Source organism: Nyctereutes procyonoides, unplaced genomic scaffold, assembly GCF_905146905.1.
Source record: "Nyctereutes procyonoides isolate TBG_1078 unplaced genomic scaffold, NYPRO_anot_genome, whole genome shotgun sequence".
Taxonomy (NCBI): Eukaryota; Metazoa; Chordata; class Mammalia; order Carnivora; family Canidae; genus Nyctereutes; species Nyctereutes procyonoides.
This window is the reverse complement of record NW_026575134.1, coordinates 32,664,944-32,690,913: the sequence shown is the minus strand read 5'-3', so window position 1 is coordinate 32,690,913 and position 25,970 is coordinate 32,664,944. Positions and strand designations below refer to the sequence as shown.

General features: G+C 36.1%; 1 protein-coding gene across 2 annotated transcripts in view; it reads left to right on the top strand.

Moving 5' to 3' along the window:
- PDHX (pyruvate dehydrogenase complex component X) overlaps positions 1–25,970 on the top strand; it is a 67,530-nt gene that overhangs the window by 12,615 nt on the left and 28,945 nt on the right. For both annotated transcript variants that reach the window (XM_055300883.1, XM_055300884.1), the window contains 4 exons: positions 2,559–2,639; positions 14,434–14,534; positions 20,471–20,670; positions 23,412–23,510. In XM_055300883.1, coding sequence (XP_055156858.1) covers positions 2,559–2,639; positions 14,434–14,534; positions 20,471–20,670; positions 23,412–23,510 — 481 coding nt within the window. The remainder of the gene's footprint in view (positions 1–2,558; positions 2,640–14,433; positions 14,535–20,470; positions 20,671–23,411; positions 23,511–25,970) is intronic.

The window sequence follows — 25,970 nt, the reverse complement described above, 5'->3', positions numbered from 1 at the left end:
ACAGAGAGAGAGAGGCAGAGACACAGGCAGAGGGAGAAGCAGGCCCCATGCAGGGAGCCCGATGTGGGACTTGATCCTGGGTCTCCAGGATCACGCCCTGAGCCAAAGGCAGGCACTCAACCCCTGAGCCACCCAGGTGTCCCCTGAGAAAGTTTTTGAGGGACATAAAACACAGGAGTTGATGGCCCATGTTCACCAGTCTCTTCTGTGATAACCGTGTTTTAACAATAAATCAGATTTTAATAATAAGTATGGCTTATTGATAATACATTAATTATTAATAGATAATAATTAAAGATTTATCAGGAATTAGGAAAGTCACTGTGGCTGTTTTTCCTCCCTTACTTTCAAGATACGATGCACCTAATGAGTACCTGCTTTCTTCTACATACAAAATATTCATTGTCAGTAGTAAAAGTGGTTTCTTAATACAAGAATTTTTGTGAGCCCAAGATAGGGAAAGTGTTTGTTGGGACATTTGACTGAAGGTATGTTCAGATGGACTTGAGATACTGGATTTGCTGTGTTTGAATTTCTGGGTGTGTTGACTATGAATAACTAGTGATTAATTGATGATCCATATTTGTAAGGGTCCATATTTGTAAGGATCATAAATTAATGGTGAGAAGTAGTGCAGTGTGTAGAGTATAGCTTTGAGAGCTAGGCAAGAAGAATTCAAAGCCCTTAATTGGTGGCTTGTACTTGTCTCATTGACGAAATAGGTGTGTTGACTTAGAATTTGGTTTGGGCTCCACCGATTTTGGGGTATTAGGAGTGATAATTCTACTTTTCTGTCCTTAGAGTTTGATATTCATTGAGAGAGAGGCAGAAAAGTCAGATGGAGCTCAAAGTCACAGTTCAGTGTGATGGTTTTGTTGGATTAGATGATGTGACGTAGATCTGTGGCCTTTTACAGTTGGGCTTCCCAGTATAATCCCATTTTTAGTGTTTGAGCTGCTGTTGAGGAGAGTTTATGTATAGAAAGCAAACACACATATCTGAATTGCTTCCTCACACCGAGTGGGCCCTGATGGCAGGAACAGAGGTAGGCCTGTTGTCTGCCTTTGAAAGGCAGGTCCACTTATGCCTTGGGCATGGAAGAGCTGAAAGGAAAGTGCAAGTTCCTTAAGGGGGGCAATTTTTTTTTTTTTTAAAGATTGTATTTATTTACTTGACGAGAGAGAGCAAGCTAGAGAAAGAGCATGTGTGTGGTGGTGGGGGTCAGAGGCAGAGGGAGAAGCAGACTCCCTGCTGAGCAGGGATTCCCAGGACCCTGGGATCATGACCTGAGCTGAAGGCAGACACTTAACCGACTGAGCTGCCCAGGCACCCCAAGGCAGGCAGTTCTTAAGAGAAAATGAGAAGGAGACTGAAGCAGGTTTGTGTGTGTGGTGGAGAGAGGATAGAAGCTTTTCTCCAAATGTTTCGGAGATGGAACTCCTTTTACCATGAAGCCATAGGAACTCTCTGCTTGAAGTTACTGTAAATTAGTTTAGTTTCCCAAAGGAAATATTGAACCTCCTCTAACATTAGTGGTCAGTTCCCTTGCTTTTAACCCTAAAATGTCAGTGGGAAAAAAAAAGAACCCCTATCCTGTGCTCTTGCACATTTGAAATATATTAGATGTAATATAGTGTTTTGCTTTTTTGGGGTCAGAGAGTTGAATAATCTGAGGAGAGAATAAATAGGTTCTGTGGAAGGTTTCAGGGACTGTAATTTTTTACTGTGACTACTGCAAGGAGCTGGTATATGCTATTAACTGCTTTATTAGTTTAAGTGTTATATGAGTTATGAGTTATACCAGTTATGTGCTCTTGGAGTATGGTCCTGGACACTGGACCTGTTGGGAAAGCACATCTGGACAAATATCTAGAGTGTGCTTTTTTTTGATATCTAAGGAGAAAGTAGCTGTGTTTCACTGAGGGGTCACCCTGGTTTGAGTCTACCTTTTTGGATTCCAGTTGAAATGTTGTATGGAACACAGTCTGAGATTAATTTAACCATGCAGGTTTGCTGGCCTGCTCCTGTTCAACAAGGCAAATCTTTCACACTTATGGCAAGAACCTTTGCTACTTGGATAGTGTAATAGTAGAGGAAAATAAAAGATACAATAAATTTCTTAAAGTCTAATCTTGATTACTTTGTTGTAGGTTATCAGAACCCTAGTTGTTTTTCTTTTTTTCTTATTTGTCTTTTCCTTTGTTCCTTGTAAATATTTTTTTGCAGTGACAACTGTGAAGAAGAAGGAGGTAAAACATAAATCAATTTTTTTTTTTTAAATCTTACAAGCATCTGGCTTGAAAATACATGTAGAGGATTGGGGAACTATGAAAAAGAAATTGAAAGTATTCCAAAAAGAGTTTTAATTTTTTAAAAAATGAGAATTTTACATTTCCTTATTATTTACTGGATGCTTAGTTTGACCACTTGAGTCTTTTAGATTTTGAAATATTTTCTTTCTCAAACTGAATTTGATGTTAATGTATTTGAACTTTTTATTGATGCCTCATGAGGTACATTCTTTTTTTGTGGCTAATCTTACTTTTCTTCATTTTCAGCTGATCCCATTAAGATACTGATGCCATCGCTATCTCCTACGATGGAAGAAGGAAACATTGTAAAATGGCTGAAAAAGGAAGGTGAGTGGGTACATTACTAACACCTTGTGTTATTTCATAGTTTTGGATTCTTTTCCAATCAGGTGTATTGCACAACACGATATAAATCATATCCTCCACTAAGTTTGTTTAAATAAACTTTCCCCATGGTAATACATAGTGTAGCAAAGGTTTTCTGGGTTTAGCCTCTGTCTTTTCACAAGCAGAGAATGGTAAAATATTTTGAGACATTTGTTTTAAGTTTTTATACTTAGCTTTTAGTTTCAACATCATAAACTTGTTGATCCCCTTAAGTTCACTGTGGCTTTATGATGATGCTATCTATATATATGTGTGTGTTTCCTGAAGCAAAGCAAGTTGATTATAAATTTTATTGACAAGAACAAATAAGTAAGCATAATAAAACTCTCAAAAGAAGAGCAGTAGACAAGGATTCTAGCACAACTCGATAGTGAAATGTATTATATTTCTATCATACAGAGGGGCAGAGGAACAATTCATGTGAAGGCATCTGAAGAAGGGGGCTTTATATTTCTCGTGGCTGCTTTTTTCCCTTTTTTCCCCGCCTCTGGTCATTGCCAAATGTGTCAGAGTAACCTTCTCCCATGCAGGTATTGACTGGGGGTAGCTTTTTCGGCACTCGATACAACCATCTTTCCCTGTGCTTTACTCATTGTGTAACATGTTAAACTTTTGTGGAAGAAAGAGGATGAATCTCTAGTCCCTGTTAGAGATTGTTAGATATACAGAAAAATGGAGCAGATGGTTCCCTGTAGTCATTATTATGCTTCAGCTTAAGAAGTGGTGAACCAGGTGTTAAAAACAGAATGAGGGGAGCCTATGGATGACATGGCTTAGGATGCATGTCTGATTCCAGAGAGTAGGCCTAGTAAGGACTTGTATGTGACTCACCAGACACAGAGGTCACATCCAGACAAACGCTGCTATTGAGTGGTCCAGTCCATTGCTTTGTAAAATAACATTGAATGAGTTTAGGTAGTGGGCAAGAATTCAGTCTAACAGTTACGCTGTGATTCCAGGAGAGAGAGCCATTCATGGTATCACTTTTCCCAGTGATGACAAGCATAGGGACTGGGAAGAAGACTACAGATATTTACTTCTGAACTGTAGCTAAATGAACTTGAGAGTTTAGGAGAAGGCCTCAGTTCTTTGAGGGAGACTGGGATGCTAGGAAAGGAAGCAAGATAGATTACAAAATGGACCTCACAGCAGGAGCTTGGGACCATGGATTAGACCAGCATGGAGGTTAGGAGTATGATACAATGAGGCTATCCAGATGACTATGACTGACTCTTGCTGTGCAAGGTATCACGTCTGGTTGGAAGCATTACTTAATTTTGTTCCTCAGGGAATATAGCTTGGTATGTCTTTCTCTTTTATGACTAGCATAGTAATTGGAACACACCTGGCAACATAAGTGGTTGATCAGTAAATATGTTGGCAAGGGAAGAGTAAGCCAAAAGCAAGAAATGTGACGGATGAGATACTATTTGACCTGGTCCTTGTAGAATACATGGATTTTGTTTGTTTGTTTATTTGTTTTTTAAAAAGTGAGAAAAGACACCTTGAGTAATGTAAACACTTTGGCAAAATCTTGAAAGTGAGATGTTATGACATATATTTTGGCAATAGGTAGTTCGGGCTGGATTAAGACATAGTATGTGTGTGAAGTCAGATAGATTATAGGAAGGATCTCGAATACCATTTGTTAGCTTATCAGTCTGTAAGGGTCCTTATCCTAAAGCCAAGGTGTATCCACACTCATGATTATTTTATAGGGGGTGATTTCTGTGTGCTTTCTTGAGTCTTGTTAGATTACACTGAATGGAGCAGGCCCTAATGGCACTCTGATATCAAGAGCAAACTATAGATGATTTAAGTAGTCCCTTTTGCTCATTCACAATTCCCTGAGGACTTTGGGTCAGTATGACCATCGAAGTAATGAGGTAAGGCTTCTGCTCACTACTGGATAGAAAATTATAAAACAAATTTCTTAATAGTAAGTAATGCTTAAATACAAAAAAAGGGGAATCATCAAATGCTAGTAGCATCCACAGTGATGAGTGGGAGTTGGAGCCATGTGCTCCACTGGGCCTGAGATAAAAGAAGAATAAATGAAATTAGGACCAGGATTTTTTTTTGGGGGGGGGGGGCGATAAAAAGAATTAGGTTTAGGCTTGGATGTGGTAAATTTGAGATGTTTATTAGACATTGAAGTGAAGGTGTTGAATAGACAATTGGTTTTGGATTTGAAGTTCATGAGTGAAGTCTGACTCGTAGATAGAAATTTGAGAGTCATCAGCATATGGATGGAATTTAATGCCATATGATAACAAGCAGATTCATTTGTTTGATTTAGGATATGTATGGAATAAGAATGCCTACTTCCTAGAAAATTTGCTCTCATAGGCCTGTCCTCATGAGGCTTTCAGGTTCACATTTAGAATACTTGCATTTTCTGGGAACCCACAGCAGAGGTAAAGTGGTTCTGGGCTGATAATCTTCCTGTGTTACCTGGCAAAGGCCATTATTATGGAAGGACACAGCCTCCAGTCCAAGCCATACAAGATTCCCAGATAAAGTCCCACTTACAAAGAGTTCACAATATCAAATTTAATAACATACACGGAAGCAGTCTTTTAGGAGCAAAAGTCATGAACCATATAACAAGCAGCAAGACTAAACCTACTAGAACTTCAGTTAATTGGAATTATTAGAATCATGAAAATATATGTTTAAAATGACTAAACATGTAAGACAAGGAATGGAAAATCTGAAAAGAGATAGATATTCTCCAGAGAGTCTAGGCAGATTTGAAAAGGACAAACAGAACTTCTAAGAATGAAAAAATACTGCCTTTAAAACTAGAAAACGAACAACTCAAGGTTGGATTAAAGTTTGAGCAAAGAATTAGTGAACAGAAGTTGCATGCAACTTAGTTTGCATGCAGCCTAGAGAAAGCAGTAGACAATATGAACAAGAAGTTGAGACATGGGGAATCAGATGAAAATCATCCAGTAATCCAGTAGCAAGAATTCTAGGAGCAAAAAGAGAATGAGAAAAAGGTAATATTCAAGACAAAAGTGCAGAGAATTTTCTAGAATTTGAGGAAGACATAGATCACAAGAGCCAGTGCTTCATTAGGAAGCACTCTGAGCAATTGGCCCTGCATGGCTGCTATCTTTAAAAATAATTATCAGTATCTAAGAAAGTTTCACCTTTATAAATAATGTAATCAATTGGAGTCTATTTTTAGGTTTCTTTTTTCTGATGAATTACAGAGCTTTTGCTATTTCTACATTCGATATGACAGAGTGTTGGTGTCATTACATAATGATTCAGACACGAACAGCCTTTTCGGGTTATTATAAAAAGATTAAAGTTTTTCACATTTTGAGGCAAGTAGATAAGAGGGATTCTTTGGACCACATTTATCTTTTAGACTTCTAGCTCACTGGCAGCTGGCTCACTGGCAATCTGATAAGTTCTTCACATCCACTAGAATATGGAGAATATGATGAAGAGCCAGGAGAAATATGGTCTCATCATCCTGTTCTTTTTTCCTTTTGATTATACTGTGCTGTTTTCACATAGGGTAAGCCAGGATGTGCTTAAGCCCCTGGAGCATGTTTCCCTGAAGGTTGCTCTTAAAATTGTGTTCTGCCAATTGAAGAGAAACATTTCTTTACTAATATATTGTAAATAATTGAGAGTAATCTTAATTTTTGGTTCTCAGGAATTCACAGTATTCTTTACGTTCACCATGTTTATGATTTCATTGTGAACTTTTGAGCATGACTTACTTTTTTTCATTAACATTTATGTACAGTACAGTACATTTATGTGACTGTATGTCTAAGTTTGGTGCTTGATACGTTTCTGATAGCTTGGTTCAGTCATTCTGTATTAAAGACATTTAAAATCTTGCCTCAAACTTTATGCTATTTTCTCTTATTAGCTGCGTTTTAAAAAATTTGATCTTGAGATCTTTTTAATGCATGGTCACTCTTATTTGAAACAATGAGTTTAGACCTTCAAACATTAAGAGGATTGAATTTTTCTTCATAAAGAATAGTGATATATTTAATTAGAAGTCTAGTTTATTTTTAAGCAAAGGCTAATGATTTGATAACCTTTAATGGATAGCAGTTTGGTCTTACAGACTTTTAATGTTTCCTGAAAGTTGGAGACTCTGTAATTCACAATTACTAATGTCATCGGGGGAAGGGGCAGTTAGGGCTGTGTATGTTTTAAGTTAAGGTGATAAAGATGCAGCAAAAGGAACTCTGGCCTGGGAATCATGATTTGTCCTTTGGGGTTCCCACTCTGCCCTGAAATATCCGGGGGTGAGTTGAACTGGTTGAAATCTAAGATACATCCCTGACTTCAGAATTCTATGATAACTCAGTTTTGTTTTGTTTTGTTTTGTTTTGTTGAAGTCTTGATAATATGCAATAATATGTAAATTTTTCCCATCTTTGCTGATCTAATGAATGTTAGCGAAGCATTTTTATAACAAGTATTACAATACCTAATTTCAGTCTGGGGTTAAGAAAAGAATATGGATTATAAAATTTGTGGAGAAGACACAACGATAGGTAACATACACAATGTTAGAATCTCTTGAAAGGTGAACTGAACTGTAATTCCACATCTTTGTTTACAAGTGTGTTATTTGGAGAGAAAAATGTGTTTCAGATATTTTCAGTTTAATTGACATGGATATAGCTTATTTTTTCACCAGTTGAAATAATCTGCTAAAATGACAAAAGGAGGAAGACATTCTGGTTCCCCCCTTTGTGAGCAACTACTTGAGGGTATGAAAAACATTGTTTTCTTTCTTGAGCTATTTCAGCACATACCATGAAATACTGGAACAAACTAGGTTGAGGCAGTATGGCATGTACGTACTTAGTCCCAGTACTGGAACATAGACAAGGATGTGTGTCGTCAGTGATATTTACGGCTTTTGATGCTTTCCCTTAGGGACTGTCATTTTATGTGGACGTTCCTTCTGTCATGTGACTGGAAATTACGACTATCTCAGATAGTTTTTGCGTAAGTCTTTAGACTGTATCTCATTGTAGAGTATAAGATTCTGAAGTAAAGCGTTTTGAGAGAGTTCATCAGTGTTGGAAGTGTTATCCGTAGGTACCATTGTGGTGCTATAATGGGTCTGGGTTCCCCTGTAGAAGACCTCTGATATCTGTTATTTCTGGGGATTTGTATCCATGTTGGTGATGCTAAAATGGAAAACTTTTGAAACATGCATTTCACAGGTAGCTTCACCATTTTTTCCAGTATATTACAATTTTAACAGCTTTATTGAGATACCATTTACATATCGTAGATTTTGGTGATTTTACATGCACAATTCCATGATTTTTAGTTAAAGTAGAACGATTGGTGCAACATCACCAAAATCCAATTTCAGAGCATTTCTGTTACTCAGAAGATCCTGGGTGCCTGACTGCAGTCACTTCTTTCTCCTATCCCTAGTGTTGATCTGCTTTCTGGCTCTCAAATTTTGCCTTTCCTGGGCATTTCCTGTAATGGAATCCTATAATGTGCTGTCTTTTGTGACTGGCTTCTTCCATCTACCATATTGTAGCCTGTTTCACCAGTGCCTTCCTTTTATTGCTGAACAGCATTACATCTGTGCTTTTTTACATTTACTATTTCTCTTATGTCACTATTTTAGAATTAGTGAGTGCAATTACTGATTGCCGATGGAAAGGTTCTCTGTCTGCCCTGTCCCATATAGTGGGGAACCCCTATCCGCGAGTGTGTTGAGCACTTGAAATGGGCAACATATAAAATGTAAGGGGTCAGAAGGATATAAGGGAGGTTAACTTTGCCCAGCTGTTCCCTTCTCAAACTGCTACTTCTGCCTTTAACCCTCAGGGTAGGACCTCACATGGCCTAGGAACACAGTTGCCTGGGGATTTTGATTGTGCAAATAATATTTTGCGTTTGTGTGATGAGTTGAAAAGGGTTGGCAAACAGTGACTAGGGGCCCCTGGTCTGTCATCCCACACTACAGTAAGCCCTGGTTGGGTGGGATGGCCATGGCCTGCTTATTTGTACTCTTCAGTACCATTAAAAACTTCTTGAAGCAGGTCTGTCTGATTTTACTATTTTTTACTATACTGTCTTGTACAGTGTCATTTACCTACTTACCTAGTATTTGTTGTGTAAACAATTGAAATATTTTTCTCAAATCGTAGCTGCTACTATACTTCAACCAAGCACTAAGAAGAGGTTTTTTCCTTTAATGTTCATGTAGGTGTGATTTTATGTGGTCTTACTGATAAAAGCTAGCTTGCTCCCACCACTACCACCATATACACCTTCTCAATAAAGACTTTTGGTTAATTTTTGGCAGGACCGAATTATTTTGTTAAAGTCACAGGATGTGTTTACTTCATAAACATGACCATTGTGTTTGATCAGGACTCTACTTCATAGGCAGAATTTAAAAAGAGAGAGGGAAGCCTCTGTAACTCCAGGCCTCAGCTCCGGCAGCCACCCATCTGGACAAAGGAACCAACGATGATGCTGGCTTCGGTGCTGGGGAGCGGCCCCCGGGCGGGCCTCTGCTCTGGCCCCTCCTGGGGCCCGCACTCTCGCTCCGGGCCCGCTCCACCTCGGCTGCTGACATGCGCCACAAGGAGATGGGGCAGGGACACTGCAAAGCTGCCATCTCTGCAACATGGCAGCTCAGGAGCCATCTGTCACCTCACATCATCCATGATCCTCGGGCCTAGCTTTTCGGCCTTCTCCTCTAAACGCCAGGCTCTTTGTGGACAGCGCCGTGTCTTAACATTGTGTTAACAGTGCTTAGTATAACGTCTTCTATACTAATGTTTGCTGAATGATCTGTTTGAAATGACAGTATGGGTTAGGGAGTGAGAATGAGTCTTGGTTCTTGATGGTCCTCAATAGCATACCTAATGTTTTTATCTAAAGATGTTGTGAAGTGTTTTATTTGAAGATGTATGTGATGAGTTATTAACCTAACATTTCCAGTTCCATGATCTTTTTTCTTTAACAGCTATGCATTCAAAACCTTCCTGAGAGAGAGATTAAGTAATTTGGTGAAGATTGCTTGGAAGTGTCAGAGCTTGGAATCAAACCTGTGTCTGAGTTGGAAAAGTTTCTTGTAACCACTCTGCTTTGCATCTTTTCTCAATTATAGCACCAAATTGTTAAGGCCAAAACTGAGGCTATTTAGAGTCATCATGGCTTATTATTAGACTCAAAATTTTCTTGTGATATTTATATTATGTTTGATTACTGATAGCTAGAACCTTAGTTTCATAAAATTAGGGGTAATATGCCCTTATATAGTTAATGCAATGTTTTAAACTTTGCTATGGTTTCTGGGGAAAGCTCACTGTATAATGGATTGACCCTTCTCTGTGTTTCTTTCCATTTTCTCTCTCTAGACATTCTCATATAACTAATCTATATGTCTGTGTTATGTGAGTAGGTGTACATATAATTAAAACACAGAAAGGAAATAGGCCACCAAGATATTTACTGTTACATGCTACAAATCAAATTTTAGAACCAAATGAAATACAAGCGATAGTTTGATGTATACCTTATGATGACATGAGGATTTGTGAAATTACTGCAGTTTTTTTCCTCAAGTGTTTTAATCTCAAACTCATTATATATGAAGCACTAGTTGGAGTCCAGGGTAATGAGGTAGAATGTAAAACACTTAAGAGGTGTCTTATTGCTGTTGTGAAGAAACTCATAACCTGGTAAAAAGTAGGAAAACCCAATTGAAAAAAACAAGTAACTGTAGCAGTATAACATTTTATAATGCAATTTGTGATTCATTTCAAATTAATTACAGCTGTTGTAGGAATTCAGGAATAGGAACAAAGTCATCTAGGTTGACATCAATGGTTAATCTGGTTCGGTTTTGTGTGTGTGTGTGTTTTATCTATGGTTTTTAAAGGGTGTTTAGAATTTGCAGGGGGTGAGCACAAGTGATGAAACATACTGTTTTCTTATGGACAGAATTTCTAGGTGTTAACTATGAAAACATCTGTCATTATAAAGAAGTGTGTAAGATGATATAATCTGCTTTCTCTGTGTGACATACAAGGTTCCTTTTTGGTCTGATTTCTGCTTACCTCACCAGCCTAATCTCTCATTGCTTCTCTCAGGTACTATTAGCCAGCTCCTCCAAAGTTTCCTGTTCTCTTTTGCCTCCTGGGCTTTGGGTATGTTGTGCCTTCTGCTTGGATCACTGCTTCTTTACTTGATTGTCTTCTTTTCATCTTTTCAGGCTCAGATTTATATATGTATTATATATAAATATTATGCTGTTTATGTTTATATTATGAGATTTATATATAATATGTATATAATATACATAATTATGTAAATGTATATATTACTTTTTAGGAAGCCTTTCACCTTGCAAAAACTAAATTAGATACCCCTCCTGAATGTTCCTATAGCATCCTAACTTTATCTAATCCCACCATAATTTCCAATTTGTCACTAGGAAGTAAGCAAGCTTCTTGAGGTTAGAATCTTAACTAACCCCCCCCCCACCACCACCACTGCTGTATCCTCAGTGCCCTAAAGCATTTTTAATAAATATCTGTTGAGTAGGAAAATCTGTTTGAGGTTAGGCCAATAATCCCCTTGTAGGTGTTCCGTAAATATCATCTAACAGATGTGTTTATTTCATTAAAATAGTTTATATTGACAGTTCTAAACTGTTTTAACTGAGATAATATAACCATCTATATCACCATCTTGGTATACAATGAAATAGTTTCTGTACAGTGAACTTTCAGAGCATATTTATCTTAGCATTTTAGATTTTCCTTTATGTCTTTTTATTGAGTGTGCCTATGAATACTGCTATACCAGCTGTTTCTGGTGTATGTGTGAGGGAGTGTATTTGTATGTTACATGCTTTTCTAAACCAGGTATTTTTATCCTGGTTTGTTTTAGGTCTGTCTCTTGTAAGCCACATTTATCCAGATTTTATTTTTTTGTATTCATTTTGATCATTTCTGCTGCTTTTAGTAGGTTGTTTTAATCTGTTTACATTTATTACAATGACTGATACATTCAGACTTATTTCTATAATTTTGGTGTGGCTTTATAAATTTTTTTTCTTTTCATGTGCTTGTCTTCAGTTGGATAATAGTTTTTATTTAATTTTTCCTCTGCTTTGTGGAATGCTGAAGATTATATTTCTGGTTTTTGGAGGGGTGTACATCAGTAAGTATTTTGGATACATAGTTAATTTTGCCAATATCTAGAGTTCTTAAACATTTTTTGTGCCTATTTATATCAAAGTCCTTAGCATGCTTTATGCTGTTTTTAGAGTTTGAGTTCTACATTTTTTTTAAACCCTCAGAAATTAACTTTTAAATGATTCATAGTTACCGTCCTATCAATTTCTGTAGTAGCTTGTTTCATATAGTCCATGGGTCTCCTCTGTGTCCATTTTTCTTCTTGATGAATTGCATTTTTTAATAGCTCATTAAAAGATGGTGAATTTTCTTAGCCTTTATATGTCTCAAGAATCCTTTTCCTTTATTTGTTTATTTTAATGAAAGGGAGGGAGGGTGAATAGGGGCAGAAGGACAGAGAGGGAGAGAGAGAGGATACTAAGCAAACTCCACCCCAGAGCAGAGCCCAACCTGGGGCTCAGTCTCACAACCCACAACCCTGAGATTGTGACCTGAGCCGAAATAAGAGTCAGACACATAACTGACTGAGCCACCCAGGTGCCCACTCTTCCTCCACTCTTGATTGATGGGTTGGCTGCATATAAAATTCTAGATAGTTACTTTTCCTCAGCTTTTCCCTCCATTGGCTTCTGACCTTTATTACACCTTCTGAGAAGTTGGCTCTGTCATTCCGTCGAAGTAATCTGGTTTTTTTTTTGTTTGTTTGTTTTTCCTCTGGTAGCTTTTAATATTCTTTTTATTGTATGGAATTTCACTACAGTGTATCTAATGTGGATTCATACAGTCTGATACTTTTTTTCTGCTAATTTTTTTTAGTGAGGTATAAATTGCATAAAGCATAATAAGCTCAATTAATTTTTACTTGCACATATAACCAGGTTACCACCCCCAGTCAAGATACAGTTATTTTCAGGCAAGCTACAAGGCTCCCAGTGCCCTCTTCTAGGCAATACATCCTAGGTTACAATTATTCTAAACTCATTCAGAGCTCCTTCATGTTGAGGATATGTATTTCTTTTCCATTGTAGAAAATTATCAGCAATTTTCTTTTCATGTATTGCTTTGCCACTCTTCCCTCCAGTCTTGCCCTGGAAAATCCATTTGACAGAATAAACATTGCAGCTTCTGTCTGTGTCTCTTACTGCTCTCTTCTATTTTTAACCTTTTTCTCTGCCTATAGTCAATTCAAGGTAGTTCCTTAATGCTGCCTGTAATTTACTACTTCAGTTCACTATGTCCAGTCTAGATAGTACATCCCATTGTTTCTTTTTATTTCGATGACTATATTTTTCATTTCCAAAATTTTCTATTTTTCTTCCTATGTGATGTCATTTTGTTTCATTTCTGTACATTGTTTTTTATCTCTTATTCTTGTGATGGATCTTTTATCTCCATTTTGTATTTCTAAACATCCTCAAATACTTATTTAAAAATCTCTGAGAGGTTGCACTCAGTAAATTGCATCTGAAACAAATTTCTGTTTCCATTATTGGTTTTTGTGGTTTTCTTTCTTAGCATTAAATTTTTTGGAGTGTTTTTGGAACTTTGTCATTTCTTTTTCAGCAGAAGGCTTTTCATTTGTGTTTCAGTGTCTTCCCATCCACCTCCATTCTCACCCTCTCCCCACACCCAGTCTAGGGATTTTGCTATTGATTTTGGAGATATCCGGAGGTGCAGTATAATGGAGCTAGAGGGTGGCTTGGCTCAGATTCTGGAATTGAGGTGGTGGTTTTGTTCCCCACTTTCCTAGACCTACAGTTCTGATTAAAGTCATAGTCCTAGTCAACAGGTCTTGATTGCTGCCTCTGTCAGCCTCCTGTTATGAGTGGGGGCACTGACCCAGCCCGAGCCTTAAGGGGAGATTCTGATTTGCATCCCTGTCTTCAGCAAATCACTTAGCTCTCTTTATTCCAAAAGAAACTGTTGCATTCTCACTGCTAACCACCCCCACCTGTTTCTAGATCCAGAAACAGCAAGTCAGGTCTTGCTTAACATTTTTGTTTCCATACTGCTTCTGTTGCACAGAAATGTTTCTTATTTGACCTCAGTTGTGTCTTTGACATTGTCTTTGTTTAATATGCCTTATTATTTATGTTTTACAGTGCCAACAGGGTTTCTGAACTTACCCTACAATGTTAACTCAGAAGTGCTATTAATTGTAAAACTTTTCTCTTTGTGGGATAATAGTCAAAATATATTAAAAAGAAAGAAATGGGTCCAGAATTGATTTGTGGATGAAAATATGCATTTGTTGCTATTGTTTCTAAAATGTGATTTCATTTTTAATACCTGCTCAATGATCTTTTGTAGTTTTTTTTTATTATAACAAATGTAGTTTATGTCCACTATAGACCTTTTGGAAAATATAACAAACCATACATAAAGACACATACAAGCACATACTTACATAGTGAGAATTACTTATAATTCTACAACCCAGAGCTAGCTACCGAATATTTTGGTATTCATTTTTCGTGTTTTATGTACTTAACACACACTCCAGCCCATATACTAATATTCATATTTTAAAAAAACAAAACAAACCCAGTCTTGTTTTGTAGGTGAAGCTGTGAGTACTGGAGATGCCTTATGTGAAATAGAGACTGACAAAGCTGTGGTTACCTTAGATGCAAGTGATGATGGCATCTTGGCCAAAATAGTGGTAAGTTTTCATTTTGATTGTCTTCAACGGGATGAAGATCTCTAACATGTGAAGTTCCTTGAATTAAAGTCACCTTTTATTTTCAGTAGTGTATTTATAGTGTTGTGTTCTCTGAATCTACATAGTATATTTTTAATTCAGATGTTTAAAATATTCTAGTCTGAAGGTCTGAGAATAGCCAGTGATGATCAGGCAACATAGAAATATTTCAGCCTGACAGTGGTGCTCAGTATTTTGGGTTCCCTAGTGGAAAATGAGAACCATTCTGGCCTGGGAAGAGAGAAGGCTCTTTGAGGGAGAATTTGAAGACAAAGCAATAGATTAAAGCTTAGAGCTAGCAATTTCTAAATATGTAGTTGGTAAAATCAGAAAGAAAGAGTGTTTTAGTCTTATCACATGAAACCAAGAAACCCTATCTTCATCTATCCCCTTCGTCTATCTACTCCCAGGATTAGAAGTGTGTAAAGTGACCATCTGTTCAGCTTTTGTTCTCTTAAGTTGTCCTGTGCAGGTTCTTGTCTGCAGGTTTCATAGCCACATTCAATGGCCCTGTCCAGTTCTGACTTATCCTTACAGTTTGGACATTTTTGTAATCATTTAAAAATGTATCAATATAAAAATATATGTTTTAGAATATTCCACATACTCGAGTATAGTTGAATGTCTTGTCTGTTGATAGTATATTTTCTGTTTTGTGAGCTTTTTAATGGAAAATAGGCTTGTGGGTTTAGCAAGACCAAAGTCATTTCCTTTGTGATCTAAATTTAAAAATATGCAGTAATTTTAAATACTCTTCTCTGGGTAATCTTTACTTTATAACTAATTTAAAATATAGAGCTATACCTTGATCTGCAATGGTATAGCTAGAAGCAGAAGCCATTAATACAGACCTTTAGTCAAAATGTCTAGCAATAAAAGAAAGGTTAACAGAGAAGAAGAAAATGTGGAATATCATGTAGCTGTTAGAAATTGTTTCTAGGAAAAAATGTAATTTCTTTACATGATGTTATACATCAATAAAAATTCAAAAATTTTTTGAAAAAATGCATTTAAAATTGTGTATGGGTAATGATTATAATCTCATAGGATTTTAAAGAAAAATATATATAGGAAAGATTAGAATAAAGTTATAAAAATGTCAGTTCTTGGAAGATGGAACTAAATGATCCTCCTACCCTATATTTTCTATTTTACTCTATTGTCTAAATATTCTATAATAGCTATTTTGTTTTTATAATGAAATAATTAGAATTTATATGAGAATTGAAATGCTAAACCCTATTTAGGGTTGCATGGTATATTCACTGATGGATTGTTTCTTAACTTCTAGAACATGTAATAGTATGTTGTAGGAGCTAAGATTGTAGGCTCTGGAGTTACCCCACTGCCTGATTCATAGAGTTAATAAGTTCTGCTGGTTATTAGTTATGTAATGATTGGCAAATTCTTTTTTTTAAGGTTTATTTAATTTAGAGAGAGAGCACAAGCAGGGGGAGGGGGTGGGAGAGGGAGAGAGAGAATCTCAAGCAGACTCCACACTGACTGTGAAACCCAACGTGGGGCTCAATCGCACAATCCTGAGATCATGACCTGAGCCAAAACCAAGTTGGACACTCAACCGAGTGGGGCACTCAGGTGCCACCTCCACCTGTGATTGGCAAATTCTTTAATCTCTCTGTGCCTTTTTCTTCATAATAAAATAGAGATTGTAATATCTGCGCCATGGGGCAGTAATAGAGATTGAGAATAATCTGTATACGCTCATTATAAGACCCGTCATCCACCAAGCATTGATAAATATTGCTACTTTCATTATTATAATTACTCAGCTCTTAGTGACTATTAATCCCCATGTCAATTTGTATGTTCATCTAAATAATTTGTAATTGGTTGTTTGCAACTGAACAGTAAGTATCCATTTGTGTCTCTGTAGTTTGATTTGGAGGAGACACTGCATATCTCTTTTTAATTTTGATTAAAACCAGCTCACCTCTGTTTTGAGAATGGATACAGCACCTTCCTTTGTACATTTTATCCAAAGACTACACTTTGGAATGTTATAGCCTAATTAGATATAGATCTGTATACAGTTTTTCATTTGTGTTTCTTACTAGAAAATCCTTTCTGTTTTTTTCTAGTCACTTATATGTTGCTTTTTACCTTCTAATTATCAAAACTTCTTTGTAGATTCTCATCTACAATATTAACAGCCATGTTAAAACATATTGTTGAAAATACTTCCTTAGAGGAAATACGAATGGAAAGCTAAAATTTCTATACCTTCATAACAAGGAAAATATATTCATACCAAAAACAGTTTCAACTAATTTATGCAGCATTTTGACAAAAGGAAATGATTGTTTGAATTACCATGTGTAATGCACCCAGCTACATTTTGGACCATTGTGTGCATTCGGCAAGCTGTGTTCTTGGCCCTAGCTCTGGGTTGTTTGACTATGAAAGTCTTCCAGAATTGATAGCTTTTCCCAGTTAGCTGCTTCATAATGCATTTCAGATTGTTAACAGTGTTATAGGTCAGTAGTGCCTATTCATCTGGCCTCTAATGCTCTGAAAAGGCAGGGGGCTGAGAGGGAGATATGATTGATAAGGGCTTTTAGCAGCACAAATGGCTATTTCCTTGTCAAAGAAAAGATTGTGTATTTTAGGGCTTTATGGCTTTCATATTATTCCACATGTGTTTTGAATAATAGGAATGGGAGCATATTCATGTCACAATGTAACAGTTTTATGGATTAAAAGAAAAAAACAAGGTGATATTAGGTGATATTATTGGGTTTTTTAGTCTTTTACCATACTCTGCACTCAGCCCTTCCACTGCCGTGCAAGTTATACCTTTGTCTTTCTTTGTGGAATATTCCTCATTTGAGTACACATAATAAACTGATTTTAGTAAGAATATAGAGAGAGATCTTTACTTTGAAAATCAATGAGTTGGAAATTGATCTTTTTATAAAAGGCAAGTGATCATATAAAACTCTAGCTTTTAGCTTGCACACATTTTTGAAACCATTAGCAATTATTACGTATCTTGCTCTTCATGGAGATTTATTTACATAGGCTTTGAAAGGTTTTAGTATTGTTCACCTCCCCCTGCCCAATTTCATATCTCTTTGTTCTCATTAGTAATTTTTGTATCTGGATTTCCATTTTAGATATAAAATATTTATTACATTTCAGTTAGATCCAGAAACAGGCTTAGAAGCTTTTAATAATGTTAATAAAGAATAATTGCTGTTAGATTATTTTATGATTCATTTCCAGTTTAGTTCAGTTAATGAGAAAGCTGTTAATATCTTATTTAGCCACTAGTACAGATAACCTTAAATTTTTACATATGTACCAGTTCATAAGCTTAGTCTTAAATTTATTCAGAAAATTGTATAGCAGGTGTTTTGGGGTGGTTTTTTTTTTTTTAAGATTTTATTTATTTTTTCATGAGTGACACAGAGAGGCAGAGTCCTAGGCAGAGGGAGACGTAGGCTTCCTGCAGGGAGCCAGAGCCGGGACTTGATCCCAGGACCCTGGGGTCATGGCCCAAGCCAAAGGCAGATAGACATTCAACCACTGAGCCACCCAGATGCCCCAATAGCAGGTATTTTAAATGTTAAGTCAATAAAGTAGAATATTAGGATGACATATCTGGAGTTTTTGGTTTTATTTTTGGTGGAGAGGAGGGGCAGAGAGAGGGGAAGAGAGAACCTTAATGATTGAGCCCAATGTAGGACTCAATCTCACAACCCAGAAATCATAGCCTGAGCTGAAATCAAGAGTTAGACACTAACCGGCTAAGCCACTCAGGCACCCCTATTTGGAGAGTTTATTGAGGATTGTCTGGTTTGGCTTCTACCATATGTAGGGTTACTATATGATTTATTACAAACGAGGATGTTTTTGAGGGTGAAAAGGGTTAAGATTATTTAAACTTACGTAAGTTTCTGAAATTTTAATTTATTGACTGGCAAAACATTAATTGATAGGTTTTTATTACGTTGATAGACCATTATTATTCAAAATAATTTTCAAGAATACAATTCTTTCTGAAAACTAAAATCCACGGATAGGAAAACAAAAAACTTCCATTAGGAGCTCCTGGCTGGCTGTGAGTTGGTGGCACATGTGACTCTTGATCTCTGGGTCGTGAGTTCAAGCTTCATGTTGGGCATAGAGCTTAAAAAAAGAAATGTTTCCTTTTGTTGATCATCCTAAAATTAAAAAACAGCAAAAAATATATATTTTTGGTAACTTTCATGTTGTTCAATCAATTTCTTAGCTGCATCTCACTCTAATACTATCACTGGTGTTTCTCTAAAGAATGTATTTTTTTTTTTAAGAATGTATTTTTTCAACATGGTTTTATTGTTAGGTCCCTTTTCCCCCCTTATTTTTCATTAAATTGCCTGGTCACCTTCAAAGTTGCATTTCATTGTTCGAAAGTTGATGGTTGAAATTTGAAGTTGTGCGACCTTCAGTTGATTCTCCTCTGTAGACTATAACATTCTTAATTGAGAAAACCCTCAAAGCTCAGAGCAAATTCTACTAAGTGGGAAATATTCTCAGTTCTAATTTTTTCATGTTGAACTGAGTGAATGACATTGAAGTGGTAAATGAGTCTGTGTTTCCCATGAATTAAAAGCTAAATAAATTATAATTCAGTCTATATCTTCTTCTCTGTTAGGCTTGTTTTTTAAAGTAGGAGCATGATGTTGAACTGCTATGTGATCATCTTTTTTCTGTGAGTGCAGTTTTTACAGATTTGGTACTTGGCATGTTGAATGCTTACCTGTAATGTTGGACTGCATTTGAATCCTGGCTTGGATACCTACTGGCCTTATAATCTTGAACAAGTCATTTAACCTTTCTGTGCTTCACTTTCCTCATCTATACATAAATAGTGCACATACTAATAAGCATCAAATTTAATGTTAATCAGGAATGCCAAGCCCAATTTAGAAGTTACACTCTTATTTATAATAACTTTATTAGCGAATATCCTGTAGCCTCTCATTCTAGTATTCATTAAATTACATCTGCAATGAACTTTATTTAATGTAATTGAAAGAGAATAATAAAAATTTTAAAGATATGACATTTTCTTCTAGAGCTGAACTTAAAAACATTGTCATCTGAAGGTTCTCTAGGGACTTCTCTTACTAAGCAAATAAAAAACAACCCTTTCTTTATAAATTAATGTTGCTGAAATGTTTGAAATACATACACTTTTTAAAGAAAACTTCAATCTTATTTATCCTTTTAATTGGCATTATCTATGAAAAATTGATTAGCTGAGACACCACCGTGTTTTTGATGTACTTGTAAAAATTCATGGGATTGTATTTTATATCTCAGGTTTTATAAATAGATACATAGGAAAAAAATTAAGTATAAGGAAAGAGAAATCAACATTAGCCAGAGTAGTTAACCAAGACTGTTTATATGATGGGATATACTTTTTTCCAGCGACTAAGTTTACTGAACATATTTAACATTGATGTTAGTAATAGGATTAATTTTGGGTACTTAATTCCTTGTGAGCTCTTGGAATTCCTGAGCCATCATACAGAAACTATCTGGGAAAGACAAATAGTTGAAGTATGAAACCACAGTCTCCTGTTTGTCCTGATTGACATCAGAAGGAAGATGGTAATGATTGCTCTTAAATATTTGAAAGCTGTCAGAGGAGAAATTCTAGATTTTTTATTTCAGGATGTACCATTAATAACTGGGATGGGGAAAGTGGTGAAGAAAGGGGGAAAGTAAGCAAGGATAGTGGCAGGTGGAAGGAGGAGGCAGGCTGACTTAAAAGCAGATTTTACCTCAAGTTAAGAGATCTTTCTAATTAATACAGAATTACCTAAACTACTTCATATGGTCATAAGCCTTTCCATCTCTGCAATTATTTTCTTTTTAAAATATAGGTTGAAGAAGGATCTAAAAATATACGGCTAGGTTCACTAATTGGTTTGCTAGTTGAAGAAGGAGAAGATTGGAAACATGTTGAAATCCCCAAAGATGAAGGTCCTCCATCACCAGCTTCAAAACCGTCAGTGCCTTCCCCCTCACCCGAACCACAGATTTCTACTCCTGTCAAAAAGGAACACATACTGGGAAAACTGCAGTAAGTATGTTTATTTGGAATGCTGATTTAAAAAAAGAAAAAAATGTTAAAGCAGCTTTTAGGATATTTTAGTCATTACCATATTTAAAACATCTTTGCACCTTATGTAGGAAGTGGCTGATCTTCCCTTTTTCCCTTAGGTGACTGAGATCTGGGAATGATTATTTTCCTTTCGTTCATTCAACAAATAAGTAGTTATTGAATACCTGCCATGTTCCAGGTGGTGTGAAAGCCCTGCTCAGCCAGCTGAGATCAAAGCAAACAGTCTGTGTCCATGTTGAATTTGAAGTCCAGTTTTAGGATTCTGAAGTTTGGTTCATTGGGGTTCAATGAACCAAACTTCAGAGCATGTTTCCACCCATGGAATTCTAGTTACCGCAGTGTGAATTCCGGTTTTATACATATAACTGACAAAATGGAGTTAGCATCTTACCATGCATGCCTTTATGGCCATTCTTCATTTGAGTGTCTGATACAGATTTGAGGATTTGAGCCCAGTTTTGTCCCTGTATAACACAGGTACTTGGTGCATACCATTTTACTTCAGCTTTACATGGCTTTAATTGACGGAGTCTGAAGATTTTATTTTAATAAGTTCATGCATTTAACATTCTCCACAATCACAAAATTACTTTTCCTTTATAAGAAGAAGCTCTTCATGGAGGAAAGTCTTCTTAAGAACCACTTTTGAACTTGAATAAAAATGCATACGGTTTCAAATCTTTTCCTTCAGTTCACCAGTCCATTCTTGTCAGTGTTCTTGAAATGCTGAGTTAATAAATTTCCATGCCCACACATAGCATTTCTCACTGCATTGCTTTAACTTCCCTTTATTTTCTCTTCTTTACCATGGAAATCATAAGGCGGGGTAATGAATGTACTTAACTACTCTTCTCCTTTTGCAGAGATCATAGTGTGTGCTCTGTCATTCTGTGAAGATTCATCACTAGAGACTTAATGAGTGTGTGGCCCCGAAGTGTAGGTTTAAAAACGAGCAGACCTGGAGTGCCTGGATGCCTCAGTTGGTTAAGAATCTGACTCTTGATCTCAGCTCAGGTCTTGATCTCAGGGTTGTGAGTTCATGCCCTCCATTGGGCTCCACACTGGATATGGAGCCTTAAAAAAAGCCAGCAGACCTGTGAACTGCACATTATTGGCCCATACAGTGATTTTTTTAAAATAAATTTTTTGAATTGTTTGTAGTTAATTTTACATTTAAAAAAATCTAAAATTTCAGTTTCATCTGAAAAATCTGAGGATTTGATGGCACTGAGCCCATATCACCTAGAGCTATTTATCTGAAATGCAGCAAGTACCACATTTGTTCTTCTCCATTTCTTGGTTATAAACTTCTGGACCCAACCCCTTTGACTCATTTTCTTTATTTGACTGTATAGTCATTGTATTTGCTGCTTTGCCTAAAGGTCTCAGTCAAAGAGTAGATACTTAGTAGTTGTGTCACCTTTTGGTATATTTCAGTTTCCATGTCTAACAATCAACCTAAGTTTCTGCCTCTTACTCTTTTGGAGTATATGTAATGTAAAAATGTTTTCATGTAAATAATAATGAGTTTTTAAAATATATGAAGGCTACAGTTCAGCAACAAAACAACCCAATTAAAATAGGCAAAGTACTCAGATAATACATTTTGTCCAAAGAAGATGCATGAATAGCCAATAAACATGAAAAAATGCTTAGTGTCACTAGTCATTAGGAAATTGCTAATCAGTATCACAATGAGCTACCACTTTTTCATTGGATTGGCTGCTGTTAATAATAAGTGTTGATGGATGTATCAAGAAATTAGAACCTTTGTGCACCATTGGTGGGAATGTAAATTGGTGCAGTCACTGTGGAAAACAGTTCGGCAGTTCCTCAGAAAATTAAGAGTAGAATTACCATATGATCGAGTGATTCCTCCTCTGGCTATATACTCAAAAGAATTGAAAGCAGGAATTCAAAGAGATACTTGTATAGCCACGTATAGCAGCATTATGCATAGTAGCCAAAGGTAGGAACAATTCATGTGTCCAAAATGTACTATATACATACATACAATAGAATGTTACTCAGCTTTGACAAACACACATAACAAGACATGGGTCAACCCTGAAGACATGCTAAGTAAAATAAGCCAATCACAAAAGAACAATTACTGTGATTTCACTTATATAAGTTACCTAGAGTAGTCACATTGGTAAAGAGAGTAGAGTGCGAGTTGCTGGGGGCTGGGTAGGGGTTGGGGAGTTATTGTTTAATGGGTACAGAGTTTCAGTGTGAGAGAAAGTTCTGGAGATGGATGGTGGCGATGATTGCACAACAGGTATAGTACTTGATTCCACAGCATTGTACACCTAAAAACATTTAAAATTGTAAATCTTTTGTATATTTTACCACAAAAAAGTGAAGGAAGAGTAGTTATTTCCTTATTGATATATTTAATGAAGAGTCATGTGAAAAATTATTAGTAAAAATAGAAGCTCTGTCCTTTTGAATATTTACTCTTATTAAAAGAATATTTTGAAATAGTAACTAAGTAAATGTGTATGAAAATGTTTTGTTAGTAAAATAAACCAGATTAGTACAGATTAATTTATTTGACTACGACTATCAACAGGAGTCATTTTAACTTTATTATAAGTTTTATTTTTCTAATTATCGGCAAAACCTTTGATGTTTAGGTATATTTGATTCAAATATGAGTGTTTATTGGTTTTGTTAATCTTCTGTTTTCTTCTTAGGTTCCGTTTAAGTCCAGCTGCCCGTAATATTCTGGAAAAACACGCCCTGGATGCTAGCCAGGGCACAGCCACTGGCCCTCGGGGTATATTCACTAAAGAGTATGTTTGTGCTTTTTTTATAATAACCAATTCCATTATTTATCATGATCTTTTTCTGAAAGTATTTAAAGAAGAGCTTATTCAGTGTTAAGATTTAAAAGGATGTATACTGTTCGTTTGTATTTTTAATTGCTTTTGTGAGTACAAAATTGTATTCTGTGCAAGGGTTGTTTTGAAGTAATTACAGCATTAATGAAGAATGGTTCTAATTTGGTCACTAAGCCGGATCCTTAGAAATGGTGTTAAATGCAGAAAATTAGATTACAGAGCAGTGAACTTTTTATATTGTTTTATGTTGGTTTGAAATAAGTTTGCAATCACATTTAAATTTTTTAAACCTGGAAATGTACTTTTAAAAATAATTTCATTCTTATCTGTTTGGATTTTAGTCACTTGGATAATCAAACTGATTTCCATATGCTGTTGGCTTTTTTTTTTTTTTTTTTTTTGGATTTTCTCTTCTATTCCACTATCTATAAGTTAGCACCTAATTTGTTTAGTACCACACTCAGAATTATAAATATTTTATAGTAGGTTTTAAAATTTGTTAGAGTTATCATTGTTCTTTTTTTTTTCCCAATGGACCAGTTTTCTTGGCTTATTCTTATTTTATAATTTTTTCTAAGTGAATTTTAAACAGTTCAGGCACAGGGGAATGATGGTGTTTTTACTGGATTGTATCACATTTTACAATTAACTTGGGGAAGAATCGAAATCTTAATGATGCTAAGTCTTCCTATTCCAGAGCACTGATCTGTTTTTCCATTTGTTTACATTTTGTTTCTTTCAAGAGTTTATGAGAACAGATGGCCCCTGCTCTATTGCAATTTAGTCTAGTGGGGAGGACAAAGATTAATCCTTCAGACATATGACTAATGTAAAATTGCCATAGTGGTATGTATTCTTTCAGAGAAAGAGAGAGCGTGGAGGGAGGGGGATGGGGCAGAGGGATATAGAGGGTCTTAAGCAGACTCCGCCCTGAACATGGAGCCCAAAGCAAGGCTCAGTCTCAAGCCCCTAAGATCATGACCTGAGCCAAAGCAAAGAGTTGGACATTTAACCAACTGTACCACCCAGGCACATTTGTGTTACATTTCTATTGGCAGTAATATTACATCTTCAAATTGAGGGATCCCTGGGTGGCGCAGCGGTTTGGCGCCTGCCTTTGGCCCAGGGCGCGATCCCGGGTCTCCAGGATCGAATCCCACATCGGGCTCCCGGTGCATGGAGCCTGCTTCTCCCTCTGCCTGTGTCTCTGCCTCTCTCTCTCTCTGTGTGTGACTATAATAAATAAATAAATAAATAAATTTAAAAAAAAAAAACAAATTGAGTTAACATTTTAAAGCAATATGCTTATTCCCCATTTACTGTTGATAACTGTGATCAGTAATATTGGCTAAAAGTTTTTAAGTTGAGATTAGTGAAGGTTATGAAATTATTAAGTGGCAGTGCTGGACCAAGGGATCTTTCTTTTCTTTTCTTTTCTTTCTTTTCTTTTCTTTCTTTTCTTTTCTTTTCTTTTCTTTTCTTTTCTTTTTCTTTTCTTTCTTTCTTTCTTTCTTTCTTCTCTTTCTTTCTTTCCTTTTTTCATTGGGTTTAATTTACTCTTCACTAAAACATTGGTTTATTTTGGGGCATTTCTTTTATGATGAGCAATTCAGGTTTAATTCTTAGGTAGCTTCATTTATCTGTGTTACACCCTTATTGATTTGTTCATTAGACCTGTGTATGTTGTTTTCTTAAACACATACTGTGAGTCCTGCCATACTACATGAGTCAGAAATCAGCTGTCCTGATCTCTGACTGAAAAGTTGTATACTAGACTGTGAATTTTTATTTAAAGGACTTAAATGGTTTCACTTAACCATAAAAAGTTAAAATTAAGTATTCTCATAGCCAGTTAAGCTTAGTCCCCGCCCCCATATCCATCCTACTATTTGTACCTTTATTTTATTAATCTACCAATCTATGTTTTTTTTTTTACAAGGTTTTATTTATTCATGACAGAGACACAGAGAGAGAGGCAGAGACATAGGCAGAGGGAGAAGCAGGCTCCATGCAGGGAACCTGACGTGGGACTCGATCCTGGGTCTCCAGGATCACGCCCTGGGCTGAAGGCGGCGCTAAACCACTGAGCCACCCAGACTGCCCTCAATCTAGAGTTTTAGTAAATTCTCCATAAAAATGGGATAAAGCACCTTTCTTTATAACCAGGTAGACTTACCTATATTTCTGAGGGATAAGACAGAGAGTCTGTATTTAATTCATCAAGATTTGGTGAAATCTTTGATAAAGTTATCATAGCTGTACCTTAGAAGGATTAATTTTGCAAATTTGTATAAGACACATTGGAGCAGAAAAAAACTTGAGGTTAGGAGATAAAATAGGCTTATAAAGTAATTCAGGTAAAAGGTAAAATGCCTGAATGTAAATGGAAGAAATAAAAGGGAGATTACTGAT